At 48.5% G+C, this 14,315-nt stretch overlaps 1 protein-coding gene across 9 annotated transcripts in view; it reads right to left on the bottom strand.

Annotated features, from left to right (window-relative positions):
* The window catches only part of tns1b (tensin 1b), a 571,744-nt gene that overhangs the window by 68,849 nt on the left and 488,580 nt on the right, over window positions 1-14,315 (bottom strand). For 8 of the 9 annotated variants that reach the window (XM_059647607.1, XM_059647608.1, XM_059647610.1 and 5 more), the window contains one exon: window positions 10,071-10,154. The exons of the other annotated variant lie outside the window; for it this stretch is intronic. In XM_059647607.1, coding sequence (XP_059503590.1) covers window positions 10,071-10,154 — 84 coding nt within the window. The remainder of the gene's footprint in view (window positions 1-10,070; window positions 10,155-14,315) is intronic. 9 annotated transcript variants of the gene reach the window in all.

Here is a 14,315-nt window from a genome sequence, read left to right as displayed (position 1 = left end):
TGGCGAACCTCTGGTCAACTTTTCTATCATGCAATTGGACAGTGAGAATATTTCAGAAAGATAATGTCTGGCAGTGTGAACATGAATTTCAAAAGGAAAAGTAATCCCAAAGTGATAACTTGATTATTTAAATAGCCATTTAAAAATGCTAAGCAGCAGAGCTAACTGATCAAGCTGCACCTGGTTTTAAGGTTCAGGAGCAGAGCAAGACAGAAGTAGATTTAGGTCCCCAAGCCTCATCATCAGGGAAACTGAGGGGGTCAGAGCTGAGCTAAAGAGCTGTCAACTAGCACTGCCATTGGCTTATCTCTGGTAAGATACACGCACAGCTGACCCCTGTAAAATTTATATAAAGTTGGCAGTGCTTTCCATACCTTAAGTACAGGCAGCATAAAAGAAGAATTTTTATTTATTTGCATATGAGATGTTGGCTTCGCTGGCTGGGCCCAGAATTTATTGCCCGTCCCTAGCTGCCCCTTGAGAAAGTGAGGGTGAGCTGCCTTCTTGAACCACTGCAGTCCACCTGCTGTGGGTTGACCCACAATGTTCCTTAGGGAGGGAATTCCAGGATTCTGACCCAGCGACAGTGAAGGAACAGCGATATATTTCCAAGTCAGGATGGTGAGTGGCTCGGAGGGGAACTTGAAGGGGGTGGGGTTCCCATGTATCTGCTGCCCCTTGTCCTTCCAGATGGAAGTGGTGATGGGTTTGGAAGGTGCTGCCTGAGGATCTTTGGTGAGTTTCTGCAGAGCATCTTGTAGATAGTACACACTGCTGCTACTGACTGTCGGGGGTGGGGGGAGTGGGATGTTTGTGGATGTGGTGCCAATCAAGCGGCTGCTTTGCCCTGGATGGTGTTGAGCTTCTTGAGTGTTGTTGGGGCTGTACCCATCCAGGCAAGTGGGGAGTATTCCATCACACTCCTGACATGTGCCTTGTAGATGGTGGGACAGACTTTGGGGGGGTCAGGAGGACAGTTACTCAAGGGGCTGATTTGAATGTTGTTATGTATGTACAGTAGGTGGGGAGCGTGTATGATTGAGTTCAGGGGTGTATACGGACAGGTGTGCAACATGTATGTGAGTGGGTGTAGGGAGTGTGTGTATCTTGGGCATTTCAGTAAAATCTCACAGTATAGAGCAAAATCATGATAATGGTTATGACAACAACAGGCCAGAAACTCCAGGGACACAATTCCCAGAGAGACTGGGATCTAGGGTCCTCGATCGCATTATAAACTAATGACAACTGCTCAGGCACCTGATATGTGTGAAACTCAGGAGTTGTTTGATGTGGGCCACTCGCTAAAGAAAACTAAAGCAGTCATTGTCACATGCTGCAAACAGAAAGCTGAAAATAAAACTTCTGATCAAGTGAATCGTGTGACAACAGTGGTGGTGGGGTGCGGGGGGGTGTGGTGGGGATTGGCCTCGGGAAATACAGCATTCCACTGTCAACCAGCTTGGTCTGGAATGTCTGCTCGCTGGTATCAGGGCAGAACAGCAACAGGACAGTCTCCAAAACGAGAGAAGCCTGGAATAGCCCAGTGTAGAGGCAGCCGGTGTTAATACAGATGTACAGGGGATGGAATTCCTTCCCCTCCCAGCGCAGGGGGGAGATGAGCCACCACCAAAACACGACATTCAGGAGAATTAAAATCACATTACCTTCTGCAATCTACCTACGCCTCCACAGATCCCTCATTCCCATCCAGCCCTTTCCCATATTTCTGAATTTTGCCGACATTCTCCCCACACCCTTCTATCCCACTCACTGGCATTGGCCTTGTGGTATTATCCCTGGATGTGAATCCGCAAACTCGAGTAATGTTCTGGAGACATGGCCTCAGGCCTTGTCATGGTAGTTGGTAGAATTTGAATTCAATAAAAAAATTCACCCATATCTCCCCACACCATTCAATTCAACCCACCCTCTCCACATCCCATTCAATCCCACCCTCTCCCCACACCATTCAATCCAACCCACCCTCTCCGCATCCCATTCAATCCCACCCTCTCCCCACACCATTCAATCCAACCCACCCTCTCCACATCCCATTCAATCCCACCCTCTCCCCACACCATTCAATCCAACCCACCCTCTCCACATCCCATTCAATCCCACCCTCTCCCCACACCATTCAATCCAACTCACCCTCTCCACATCCCATTCAATCCAACCCACCCTCTCCACATCCCATTCAATCCAACTCACCCTCTCCCCACACCATTCAATCCAACCCACTCTCTCCACATCCCATTCAATCCCACCCTCTCCCCACACCATTCAATCCAACTCACCCTCTCCACATCTCATTCAATCCCACCCACCCTCTCCCCATCCCATTCAATCCAACCCACCCTCTCCACATCCAATTCAATCCCACCCTCTCCCCACACCATTCAATCCAACCCACTCTCTCCACATCCCTTTCAATCCCACCCTCTCCCCACACCATTCAATCCAACCCACCCTCTCCACATCCCATTCAATCCCACCTGCCCTCTCCCCATCCCATTCAATCCCACCCACCCTCTCCCCATCCCATTCAATCCCACCTGCCCACTCACCATTCCATTCAATCCCACCCACCCTCTCCCCACACCAATCAATCCCACCCACCCGCTCCCCATCCCATTCAATCCCACCTGCTCTGTCCCCATCCCATTCAATCCCACCCACCATCTCCCCACACCAATCAATCCCACCCACCCTCTCCCCATCCCATTCAATCCCACCTGCCCTCTCCCCATTCCATTCAATCCCACCCACAATCTCCCCATCCCATTCAATCCCACACACCCTCTCGCCATCCCATTCAATCCCATCCACCCTCTCCCCATCCCATTCAATCTCACCCACCCTCCCTCCATATCTCTCAGCAGTTCCTATTCCACTCTAAATTTCTGGCAAATACAATTATGAATATTTTTTCATCATTTTGCACTGTGATTTGAGATAAAGCCTCACCATATTGCCCCTAAAGAAACAGTCCTGGGTGTATTTTGATTGTTTTATTGCAATGAGAGGCTATTGAGGGAGTGCAGTGTAGGTTCACGAGGTCAATTCCTGGAATGGCGGGACTATCATACGTTGAAAGATTGGACTGACTGGGCTTGTATACACTTGAGTTTAGAAGGATGAGAGGGGATCTGCTTGAGGCGTATAAGATTATTAAGGGATTGGACACTCTGGAGGCAGGAAGCATGTTTCCGCTGATGGGTGAGTCCAGAACCAGAGGACACAGTTTAAAAATAAGAGGTAGGCCATTTAGAACAGAGTTGAGGAAACACTTCTTCACCCAGAGAGTGGTGGATATATGGAATGCTCTGCCCCAGAAGGCAGTGGAGGCCAACCCTCTGGATACTTTCAAGAAAGAGATAGATTGAGCTCTTAAAGATAGTGGAATCAAGGGTTATGGGGATAAGGCAGGAACAGGATACTGATTGTGGATGATCAGCCATGATCATAATGAATGGTGGTGCTGGCTCGAAGGGCCAAATGGCCTACTCCAGCACCTATTGTCTATTGTCTATTCCAGAGGGCAGTTAAGAGTCATCCATATTGCTGTGGGTCTGGAGTTACACGTAAGACAGGCTGGGTAAGGATGGCTGATTTCTCCTGCTGATGGACATTAGTGACCAGGTGTCCAATGTGAGATTTGGTCTCTGTCCTATTGGCGTGTGATACCTGTGGTGGTCTATTGTATCCAAATGAGCTCTGTGGATAGTTGAATTTCATGGCAATATGGGACAGTGAGACAGATCAAAAGATTTTGACAGGATTCAGGAGTTCAGAGATAGTCCTTTCCTGTTTGGGGGAAGGGCAAGATTGGTAGGTGTAGGGAATGCTGAATGACTAGAGAAATTGAGGCTTTAGTCAAGAAAAAGAAAGAAGCATATGTCAGGTATAGACAGCAAAGATTGAGCCAATCCCTAGAGGTGTTTCAAGGCTGTATGAGTTTACTTAAGAGGGAAACTGGAAGGGCAAAAAGGGGACATGAGATGGCTTGGCAAGTAGAGATTCTCTTTGCCAAAAAGATTTGACAGATGCATTAAGGACAAAAGGGTAACCAGGGAGCAAATAGGACCTCTTAAAGATCAACGAGGCCATCTATGTGTGGAACCGCTGGAGATGGATGAGCTACTAAATGAATATTTAGAGTCAATATTTACTGTGGAGAAGGACATGGAAGCTAGAGAACTTGGGAGAAATAAATAATGATATCTTAGAGTGTCCATATTACAAAAGAGGAGCTGCTGGCCAACTTAAAAAAACATAAAGGTGAATAAATCCCCAGGACCTGATCAGGTGTATGGCAGAACTTAGTGAGAAGCTAAAGAAGTGATTGCTGGGCACCTTGCCGAGATATTGTTGTCGGTAGCCAAAAGTGAGGGCCGGAAGACTGAAGGTTGGAAAACATGGTGCCACTATTGAGGAAAGGTAGTAAGGAAAAGTCAGGGAACTATAGAGCTGTGAGCCTGATGTCAGTGGCGGGTAAGTTGTCGGAGGGAATTCTGTGGGACAGGATTATGTGGATTTGGAAAGGCAAGGGGCAAGCAACATGGCTTTGTGCATGGGAGATCATGTCTCGCTAGCTTGGTTGAGTGTTTTGAAGAATTAATGAAGAGGATTGATGAGGCCAGAGTCGTGGACACGATCCTTATGGACTTTAGTAAGGAATTTGATATGGTTCCTCACGGTAGACTGGTTAGCCAGTTTAGATCACATGGAATACAGGGATAACTAGCTATTTGGATACAGAACTGGCTCAAGGATAGGAGACAGAGGGAGGTGGTGCAGGGTTGCTTTTCAGACTGAAGGCCTCTGACCAGCAGTGTGCCACAAGGATCGAGGCTGGGTAAGCTGTTTTTCACCATTTATGTAAATGATTTGGATGTGGACACAGGAGGTTATGGTTAGTAACTTTGCAGATGACACTAAAATGGGAGGTGCAGTGGGCAGTGATGAAGGTTACCTCAGAGTACAACAGCACCTTGATCAGATGGGCCAATGGGCCAAGGAATGGTAGACCGGTGAGGCAATAGATTTGCTCACTGAGTCGATGCGTTTGATTGCAGACATTTCATACCCTGCTGGGTCACATCGTCAGCGTGCACATAAATAACAAGTGGGACAGAACACCGTCGCTTCACCGGGGGTGCACTGACGATGTTACCGAGCAGGGTGACAAAACGTCTGTAACCAAACACACCGGCTCAGCGAGTAAATCTACACCCTCATCCACAACCCGAGCTACAAATCTCAAAAACTGTAAAAAGTGGCAGGTGGAGTTTAGTTTTGAGAAATGTCAGGTGTGGCATTTTGGGTAAGGCAAATCAGGGTTCGTGTACAGTTAGTGGGAGGGTCTTGGGGAGTGTTGCTGAACAAAGAGACCTTGGGATGCAGTTTCAGAGTTCCTTGAGACTGGAGTCGCAGGTAGACAGAGCGGTGAAGGTGTTTGGTATGCTGGCCTTTATTGGTCAGTGCATTGAGTATAGGGTTGAGAGGTCATTTTGCAGCTGTACAGGACATTGGTTAGGGCCACTTTTGGAATACTGTGGTCAATTCTGGCCTCCCTCTTTAGGAAGGATGTTGTTAAACTTAAAAGGGTTCAGAAAAGATTTGCAAAGATATTGCCGGGGTTGGAGGGTATGAGCTATAGGGAGAGACTGGATAGGCTGGGGCTATTTACCCTGGAGCGTTGGAGGTTGAGGGGTGACCTTATAGAGGTTTATAAAATCATTAGGGGCATAGATAGGGTGAATAGATAAGGTCTTTATCCCAGCATAGGGGTGTCCACAACCAAGCAGCACAGGTTTAAGGTGAGAGGGGAGAGATTTAAAAGGGGCGTGAGAGGCAACTTTTTCAGACAGAGGGTGGTGCGTGTATGGAATGAGCTGCCAGAGGAAGGGGTGGGGGCTGGTACAGTTACAGCATTTAAAAGGCATCTGGATGGGTACGTGAATAGGAAGGGATAACAGTGACATGGGCCAAATGCTGGCAAAAGGGACCAGGTTTATTTAGGATCTCTGTGCGGCCATGGATGAGTTGGACTAAAGAGTCTGTTTCCATGCTGTACAGCTGTATTACTGAATCAGTGTATATCTGTACGACTGTATGAGTGTATGTCTGCACAACCGTATGTGTGTATGACTGTATGCGTATGAGTGTAAGACTGTATGACTGTGTGTGTGTATGAGTGTAAGAGCGCAACAGGACTACTGCAAATTGACTAGTGATCCATCAGAAACAGGCACTCAGGTTTGTGTAGGGTATTATAGAGCGGGATGGATGCTGGGGTCATCCTGATCCTGTGCTCAGTTAGAGGCGAGGTCACTGAAGGAGCCAGCATTGGGAAATGCTGGAGCTAATCGAGAAGCCAGGAGGGTGAGGGCATTCCTCTGCTTGAACGGTGATCATTGTGTGCCTGAATGTAAATCCCAGGGCAGGATGTGAACAACAATTCACTGACTGATGACCAACAGCTGCCAACTCAACGCCCTGCCTCACAGCTCATATCAAAGCAGTTACACACTTCGCTGAGAATCAGGCACCACACGTACTACTTTCTGTGTACTAAATACTGCAGGAGGCCGTTCAGCCCAGCAAGCTGGCTATCTATGAAAGTGTGAACCCAAAAATAACTGTCAATCCCAGATTACAGACTCCCAAATCCTCCTCAGCATTTTGCAGCAGCAAGTTCTAGTGGGAAAAGTTTTAATGGGAAAACATGACTCCTGGTTTCAGGATAGTCTGGCCTGATTTTAAGGCACACGCCCACTCCTGAATCCTCTTGAGCAGAGAAAGTAATCTCAATGCTCACCCAGTTAGCTCCTTTATAATTTAAGCCTGATTGACTGGGGGAGAGGACAGGACTGGAGGATGGGGAACTAAGACGGTACAAGATGTTTGATGGCAGATTGGAGAATTGGAATCATTTTTCAAAAATGTTCTTTCAGGGACATGAGTGTCTCTATATTTATTGCCCAACTCTAGTTGCTCCTTGAGAAGGTGGGGTGAGCTGCCTTCTTGAGCTGCTGCAGTCCACGTCCCTTACGGAGGGAATTCCAGGATTCTGGCCCAGAGACAGTGAAGGAACGGAGGTATATTTTGACCATCGGACATAGATGTCACTTTTATCATCAATATTCCAAACCCAGTCTTTAAATGGTGCTCAAAGAAAGACCCAAAGCTGGGAAGTGCAGATGACCTAAAACAAGGATAGGACCATTCCCTGGGATACACAGTAAAGCTAAACAGAAAGGAAAGCTCCCTCTAAACTGTCCTCATCAAACACTCCCAGCATAGGTACAGCACAGGGTTAGATACAGAGTAAAGCTCCCTCTGCACTGTCCCCCATCAAACACTCCCAGGGACAGGGACAGCACGGGGTTAGATAGAGAGTAAAGCTCTCTCTACACTGTCCCCCATCAAACACTCCCAGGGCAGTGGCGGCACGGGGTTAGATACAGAGTAAAGCTCCCTCTACACTGTCCCCATCAAACACCCCCAGGGCAGGGGCAGCACATGAGGAGCTTATTGAGACCATTCCAGCTTTTTGTATGAATTATCCAATTCATTCCACTCCCTTTCCCATTGATCTGCCAATGTTTCCTTCTCAAGCATTTGTCCTAATTCCTTTTTGAAAATTGATTCTATTTCCACTGCCCTTTAAATCTGAGGGGTTAGTGATCACTGAGCCACTGAGAGAAAAAAATCAAAATTCTCTTCATCTCTCCCTCTGGCCCACTTTCTGTTCACCGTCAGCCTGGAGACGGACTCTCCTGTCACTATACCCTGCGTAGGTTTGATCTTGTGGATCAATGGTGTCTCACAGTCTCCACTCGATGTACAATCCCAGTCTCCGTGTTTCTCTGGAGATGGAGTCCCTTGTTGCTGGGACTGGTCCGTCTTCTTTAAGAATCCTGCTCGTTCTACGTAAGACTGATGAATATTAAAATGCAAACTGTAGCTCAGTGGAACAAGGCCGTAGTCTTACTGAGTGCGAAGATATGTAGAGAGTGGGGGGAGCTGCCTAACACAAAGGCTGATATGTACTGCCAGTGGAATTCAGTTTCTTTCTGAAGCCTTCTTTCTTGCCATTTAAGCGGCAACTCAAAATAAAAGCTGCAGCTGGCCTGTGGGGGGGATGACCAGGCTCAACAGAATTTAAATTAATTTAGAGAAAGGGCTGTTTGAGAGACCAAGGACAAACAAAAATAAAACTGACTGATGAATCGGAAGATTGAAGAATGCAGGGGGATGGAGGGCATGTAAATGTCAAACTGCTGATGGAGCCATTTCGGGCTGAATGAGGAGGTTTCCCTGTGCACTGAGTCAGGAGATGCCGTTCTCATTTCTCTTCACAGGGTCTGGAGCAGGGAGAAGCCACAAGGCAGATGCAGGCCAGAGAATGAATCCTGCGTGGGTGATGGGCAGGGTTAAACCCAATCACTGTACCCTGCTCATCATCCTTCAAACATGCCTCCATGCAGACGGTGGAATTCAAACTCAATAAAAATCTGAATTAAAATATGAGCCTCATGGCGAGTACGCGATCATTATCACTATCACCAAAGAGAAAGAATCTAATTATCACCCCTTGACATTCAATAGTGTCAACATCAATGGATCCCACATTATCAACATTTTGGGGGTTACCATGGATCACAAACTCAGTTGGACTCACCACATAAACACCAAAGATCCTCAGGCAGCAACCCCGACAGTCAGTAGCAGCAGTGTGTACTATCTACAAGATGCTCTGCAGAAACTCACCAAAGATCCTCAGGCAGCACCTTCCAAACCCATCACCACTTCCATCTGGAAGGACAAGGGGCAGCGGATACATGGGAACCCCACCCCCTGCAAGTTCCCCTCCGAGCCACTCACCATCCTGACTTGGAAATATATCGCTGTTCCTTCACTGTCACTGGGTCAGAATCCTGGAATTCCCTCCCTAAGGGCATTGTGGGTCAACCCACAGCACATGGACTGCAGCGGGTCAAGAAAGCAGCTCACCCCCACCTTCTCAAGGGGGCAAGTAGGGACAGGCAATAAATTCTCGCTAACCATCCCATCAATCAATCAAAAACAATGTTCTGCAGAAGAGTCATATCAGACTAGAAACATTCACGCTGTATCTGTCTCCACAGATATCTCCAGGCCTGCTGAGTTTCTCCAGCACTGCCTTTATTTCCTTTGCTCCCAAAGGAAGACTGTCATCGGGATCCCTGTCCCAGAGGGAGTCTGTCTATAGGGATCCCTGTCCCACCGAGAGCCTCTCTATCGGGATCCCTGTCCCACCGAGAGCCTCTCTATCAGGATCCATGTTCCAGAAGGAGCCTCTCTATCGGGATCCCTGTTCCAGAGGGAGTCTCTCTATCGGAATCCCTGTCCCAAAGGGACTCTCCCTATCGGGATCCCTGTCCCAGAGGGACTCTCTCTATCAGGATCCCTGTTCCAGAGGGACTCACTCTATCGGGATCCCTGTCCCAGTGGGAGTCTCTCTATCGGGATCCCTGGTCTAGAGGGACTCTCTCTATCGGGATCCCTGTCCCAGAGGGACTCTCTCTATCAGCATCCCTGTTCCAGAGGGACTCACTCTATCAGGATCCCTGTCCCAGCGGGAGTCTCTCTATCGGGATCCCTGGTCTAGAGGGACTCTCTCTATCGGGATCCCTGTCCCAGAGGGAGCCTCTCTATCGGGATCCCTGCCCCAGAGGGAGCCTCCCTATCGGGATCCCTGCCCCAGAGGGAGTCTTTCTATCGGGATCCCTGTCCCAGACGGAGTGTTCCCATCCAGTTCCCTATATCAGGGTTCCTGTTATGAAGGAGTCTCTCTCTATTAGAAGTGTGCATTTGGCTGTTCTCAATACCGCCTAGAGAATGTTTTGTTGCCTCAGTAATTCCAGGTTTCCCCCTACATGAGCAGTTTAACAAGGCCATGTGAAGCTGTCAGCAGCGGATGGCGAAGTAACAAGCCCAGCATGCATTAGGCAAGCTCTGTCATCAGTTGAGCAAACAAGGAGCATGCAAAACCAAAAACCAGGAAAGCAGGAACAAACCAGAGAAAGTGTGAGATCTCTGACGCTGGTAAGATGGAGAAAGGCTGATGTTGTGGTTAATTCCCTGGATCCGAGCGTTGTATTCTGGAGGGAAGGAATGAAAGTCGCATGATGGAGAGCAGAGACAGACCAGTGAAGCATATGGAGAAAAAGCATTGAAAATGGGAGGTACATGCACAGCAAACAGGCCAAGGTCAGGATATGGTCTGCTTGAACTTCATCTCTATCTCTCTCAGGGAGATATCTGTACACTGGCTGGTCTCTCTCAGGGAGATATCTGTACACTGGCTGGTCTCTCTCAGGGAGATATCTGTACACTGGCTGGTCTCTCTCTCTCAGGGAGATAGCTGTACACTGGCTGGTCTCTCTCAGGGAAATATCTGTACACTGGCTGGTGTCTCTCAGGGAGATAGCTGTACACTGGCTGGTCTCTCTCAGGGAGATAGCTGTACACTGTCCGGTGTCTCTCAGAGAGATATCTGTACACTGCCTGGTCTCTCTCATGGAGATAGCTGTACACTGGCTGGTCTCTTTCAGGGAGATATCTGTACACTGGCTGGTCTCTCTCAGGGAGATATCTGTACACTGGCTGGTCTCTCTCAGGGAGATAGCTGTACACTGGCTGGTCTCTCTCAGGGAGATATCTGTACACTGGCTGGTCTCTCTCAGGGAGATATCTGTACACTGCCTGATCTCCCTCATGGAAATAGCTGTACACTGGCTGGTCTCTCTCAGGGAGATAGCTGTACACCGGCTGGTCTCTCTCAGATCACCCTCTGTCTCTCTCTCAGGGAGATAGCTGTACACTGGCTGGTCTCTCTCAGGGAGATATCTGTACACTGGCTGGTCTCTCTCAGGGAGATAGCTGTACACTGGCTGGTCTCTCTCAGGGAGATATCTGTACACTGGCTGGTCTCTCTCAGGGAGATATCTGTACACTGGCTGGTCTCTCTCAGGGAGATATCTGTACACTGACTGGTGTCTCTCAGTCCCCTCTCAGGGAGACATCTGTACACTGACTGGTGTCTCTCAGTCCCCTCTCAGGGAGACATCTGTACATTGGCTGGTGTCTCTCAGTCCCCTCTCAGGGAGATATCTGTTCACTGACTGGTGTCTCTCAGTCCCCTCTCAGGGAGACATCTGTACACTGACTGGTGTCTCTCAGTCCCCTCTCAGGGAGATATCTGTACACTGACTGGTGTCTCTCAGTCCTCTCATCTTCACTGATTTCTTTTGATCTTTCACAGCTGGTCGTATGTAGCACTGCTGTTTAAAAAAATGGTTAAAAAGGGAAACTGCAGAAATGTGAAATGAAGGAGGTTAGGAAAAGGAAGGAGATTTCAGAACCTGGGGAGAGGAGTGGGTGCGGGAATGCGAAACAGGAAGAGTCCTGAAGAAGACTCTGTTGGATGAACACACCATTCAGTGAGATCGTGTTCCGGCTGTAACTGAAGTCCAGTTTGCACCTTTCCTTGGTCTCTTTATAGCCTTCGTAAATAAAATTTCACCTCAAAACTAGAATGATAAATTGATCACAGGAGCCAGGAGATGGAAAGGCAGCAGGGATTTGGGGGGGCATGGTGTTGGTTGCAAGGGGAGCAAGAGAGAGGTGGGTGACACAGTGAGAGAATGGAAAAGCAGAGAGGGTGAGGGAGAGGCAGGTGGTTCAAGAGAGGGGCAGGTGGTTTGAGGGAGGGTTGAGAGAAATAAAGGGAGCGGTGTGGAGTGAGGGGAGACGGGAAGAAAGTATGGGGCAACGGGAGGGAAGAGAAGTGCGAAATCGTACTTAGCCAGGAGAATGATGAGCTGAAGGATTGGTAGAGTGTAATGACTGGGATGAGGAAAATGAATGGACTGCAGCCGAGTTTGTGAGTGACACAAAGTGAGGTGGGACAGAAGGTGGTGAGGATGACACAGAGAGTCTGCAGAGGGATATAAACAGGTTAATAATGTGGGTGAAAGCTCAGCAGATGGGATATAATGTGGGACAATGTCAGGTTATACATTTTGGCAGGTTTTGTCTTTAGTTCAGAAAGCAGTAACACAGAAATATCTGGGTGTCCTCATCCAGAAATCACACAAAGCTACTATCCAAATTCAGCAGGCAATGAGAATGTTGGCCTTTATTTCAAAAGGAATGGGCTGTAAAAGTCAGGAGATTTTGCTAAAATGATACAAGGTGCTGGTCAGAACACAACTAGAATACTGTGAACAGTTTTGAGCCTCTCATTGAAGGAAATGTATACTGGTATTGGAGACAATCCAGGAAATGTCCACTCACTGATCCCGGCTGTGGAGGGTCTGACTTATGAGGGAAGGTTGGAATTTGGGAAGGCTGTATTCACTGGAGTGCACAAGAATGAGAGGGGACCTTGTTACAACGTACCTGATTCTTAGGGGGCCGTGACAGGTGAGATGTGGAGAGGTTGTTTCCCACATGGGGGAGTCCAGGGCCTGAGGGCGTCATCTCAGAGAAAGGAGTCACACATATTTAGGACAGAGTGAGGGTGAGGGGGAATTTCTTTTCTCAGAGCGGGGTGAATCTGTCAGATTCTTTACCACAGAGGCTGGGTCGCTAAGTAAATTCGAGGCTGAGATACTGAGATTTTTAGTCAGTAAGGGAATGGAGCCTTCGAGGGAAATGGCAAGAAACTGCAGTTGAGGTTGATCAGATCAGCCATGATCACATTGAATGGCAGCACAGACACGACGGGCCGAATGGCCTACAGCTGCTCCTACACCTTACGGCCTAAAATTCCCGTTTGAAAATATGGTGCCTATATACTCTACAATTAACTCAAAGTTCAGAGCACAGAGCTATGGAGGGGCAGTTGAACTGCACGGGCTCTCACAGATGAATATAGAAGCAATACCACACCCTGGCATGACATCCTGAAATATTCGATCCCCATTCAGCCAGTTTATGGGGAGTTGGACTGTCTTCAACTCTTTCCTCCCAGTCCCATCTGATCATCTGAGCAAATTGTCAACATGTTGCCCTGTGTTAATACCCATGAGGCACTGTGAATCTTCACAAGTGAGCCTGGACCGCAAGCTCCAACAGCTATTAGACTGCAGGGGCATCACATGGCTCTAATTCTGCCCTCCATGAGCAATAATTGGAGCATAGTTACATCCTGACTATTCAAGTATGTTGTCTCCATCAGGGCCTCTCAGTCCAGGTGGAATTACATCCCCCGGTCCATCCTCTTCCCATTTCTTACAATCCTGCTTCCCCATCCTCCAATCTCTCAGAATCCTACCCACCATTTCCTCCTTTCCCACCGTCCCCCACTCTTCACTTTTCTCCAAAAGCCCTCAGTTCGCTCCATCCTCCAATTTCCCTCAAAATAACCCTGTCCTGGGCAGCACAGTAGCTCAGTGATTAACACTGCTGCCTCACAGCTCCAGGGACCCGGGTTCAATTCCAGCCTCAGGCGACAGTGTGGAGTTTGGACATTCTCCCCATGTTTGCGTGGGTTTCCTCCAGGTGCTCCGGTTTCCTCCCACAGTCCAAAGATGTGCAGGCTAGGTGGATCGGCCATGCTAAATTGCCTGTAGTGTTCAGGGGTGTGCAGGCTAGGTAGGTTGGCCATAGGAAATGTGGGGTTACAGGGATAGAGAAGGGTGGTGTGCCTGCGTGGGATGCTCTTCAGAGGATCAGTGTGGACCTGATGGGCTGAATGGCCTGCTTCTACACTGAAGGGATTCTATGATAAATCTTTCGACCTCAACAGACTCACTTCCCTGCTTTCACCCCCAAACAGGTCAACCTGCCTCTTGCTCTCCCTCTATCCTGCCTTCCCTGTGGTATTTAGGCCATAGGCACGATTCCCCTCCATTTGTGCAAACTCCCTGGACTCCACGCAGACCCTCACCCCCACATTCTCATTTTGTTTCCTGGGATCCAAAGCAAGTCTCCAAATTTCCTCGGGTCCCTGACTTTGTCCCATTCCAGGCTCCAAATGGAAATGCGCAGCAGAGAATCTCCTCACAAATCACCATTTGCCAGAGGACAATCAGGTTTCTGACCTGCAGAGACTGGGATCCCATTGGGAAGCCGTCAGGAAGGAGATGAGGAAGGGCTGTGTAATATCGGGAAATCAGGACGGGTTCCTGAGGATGTGCTGTTTTAAACGTTCCACCTTGAATGCCCTAAATCTCTCGGCTTTGATTGGTGGATTGGATGAATTCTGGTAACATGGTCCCCGAAGTGGCGAGGCCCACCCAAGCCTGCTTCGCCAT

The sequence above is a fragment of the Stegostoma tigrinum genome, chromosome 7 (genome assembly GCF_030684315.1).
Source record: "Stegostoma tigrinum isolate sSteTig4 chromosome 7, sSteTig4.hap1, whole genome shotgun sequence".
Classification (NCBI taxonomy): Eukaryota; Metazoa; Chordata; class Chondrichthyes; order Orectolobiformes; family Stegostomatidae; genus Stegostoma; species Stegostoma tigrinum.
The sequence above is the reverse complement of the archived record's forward strand: the minus strand, read 5'-3'. Positions and strand labels throughout refer to the sequence as shown.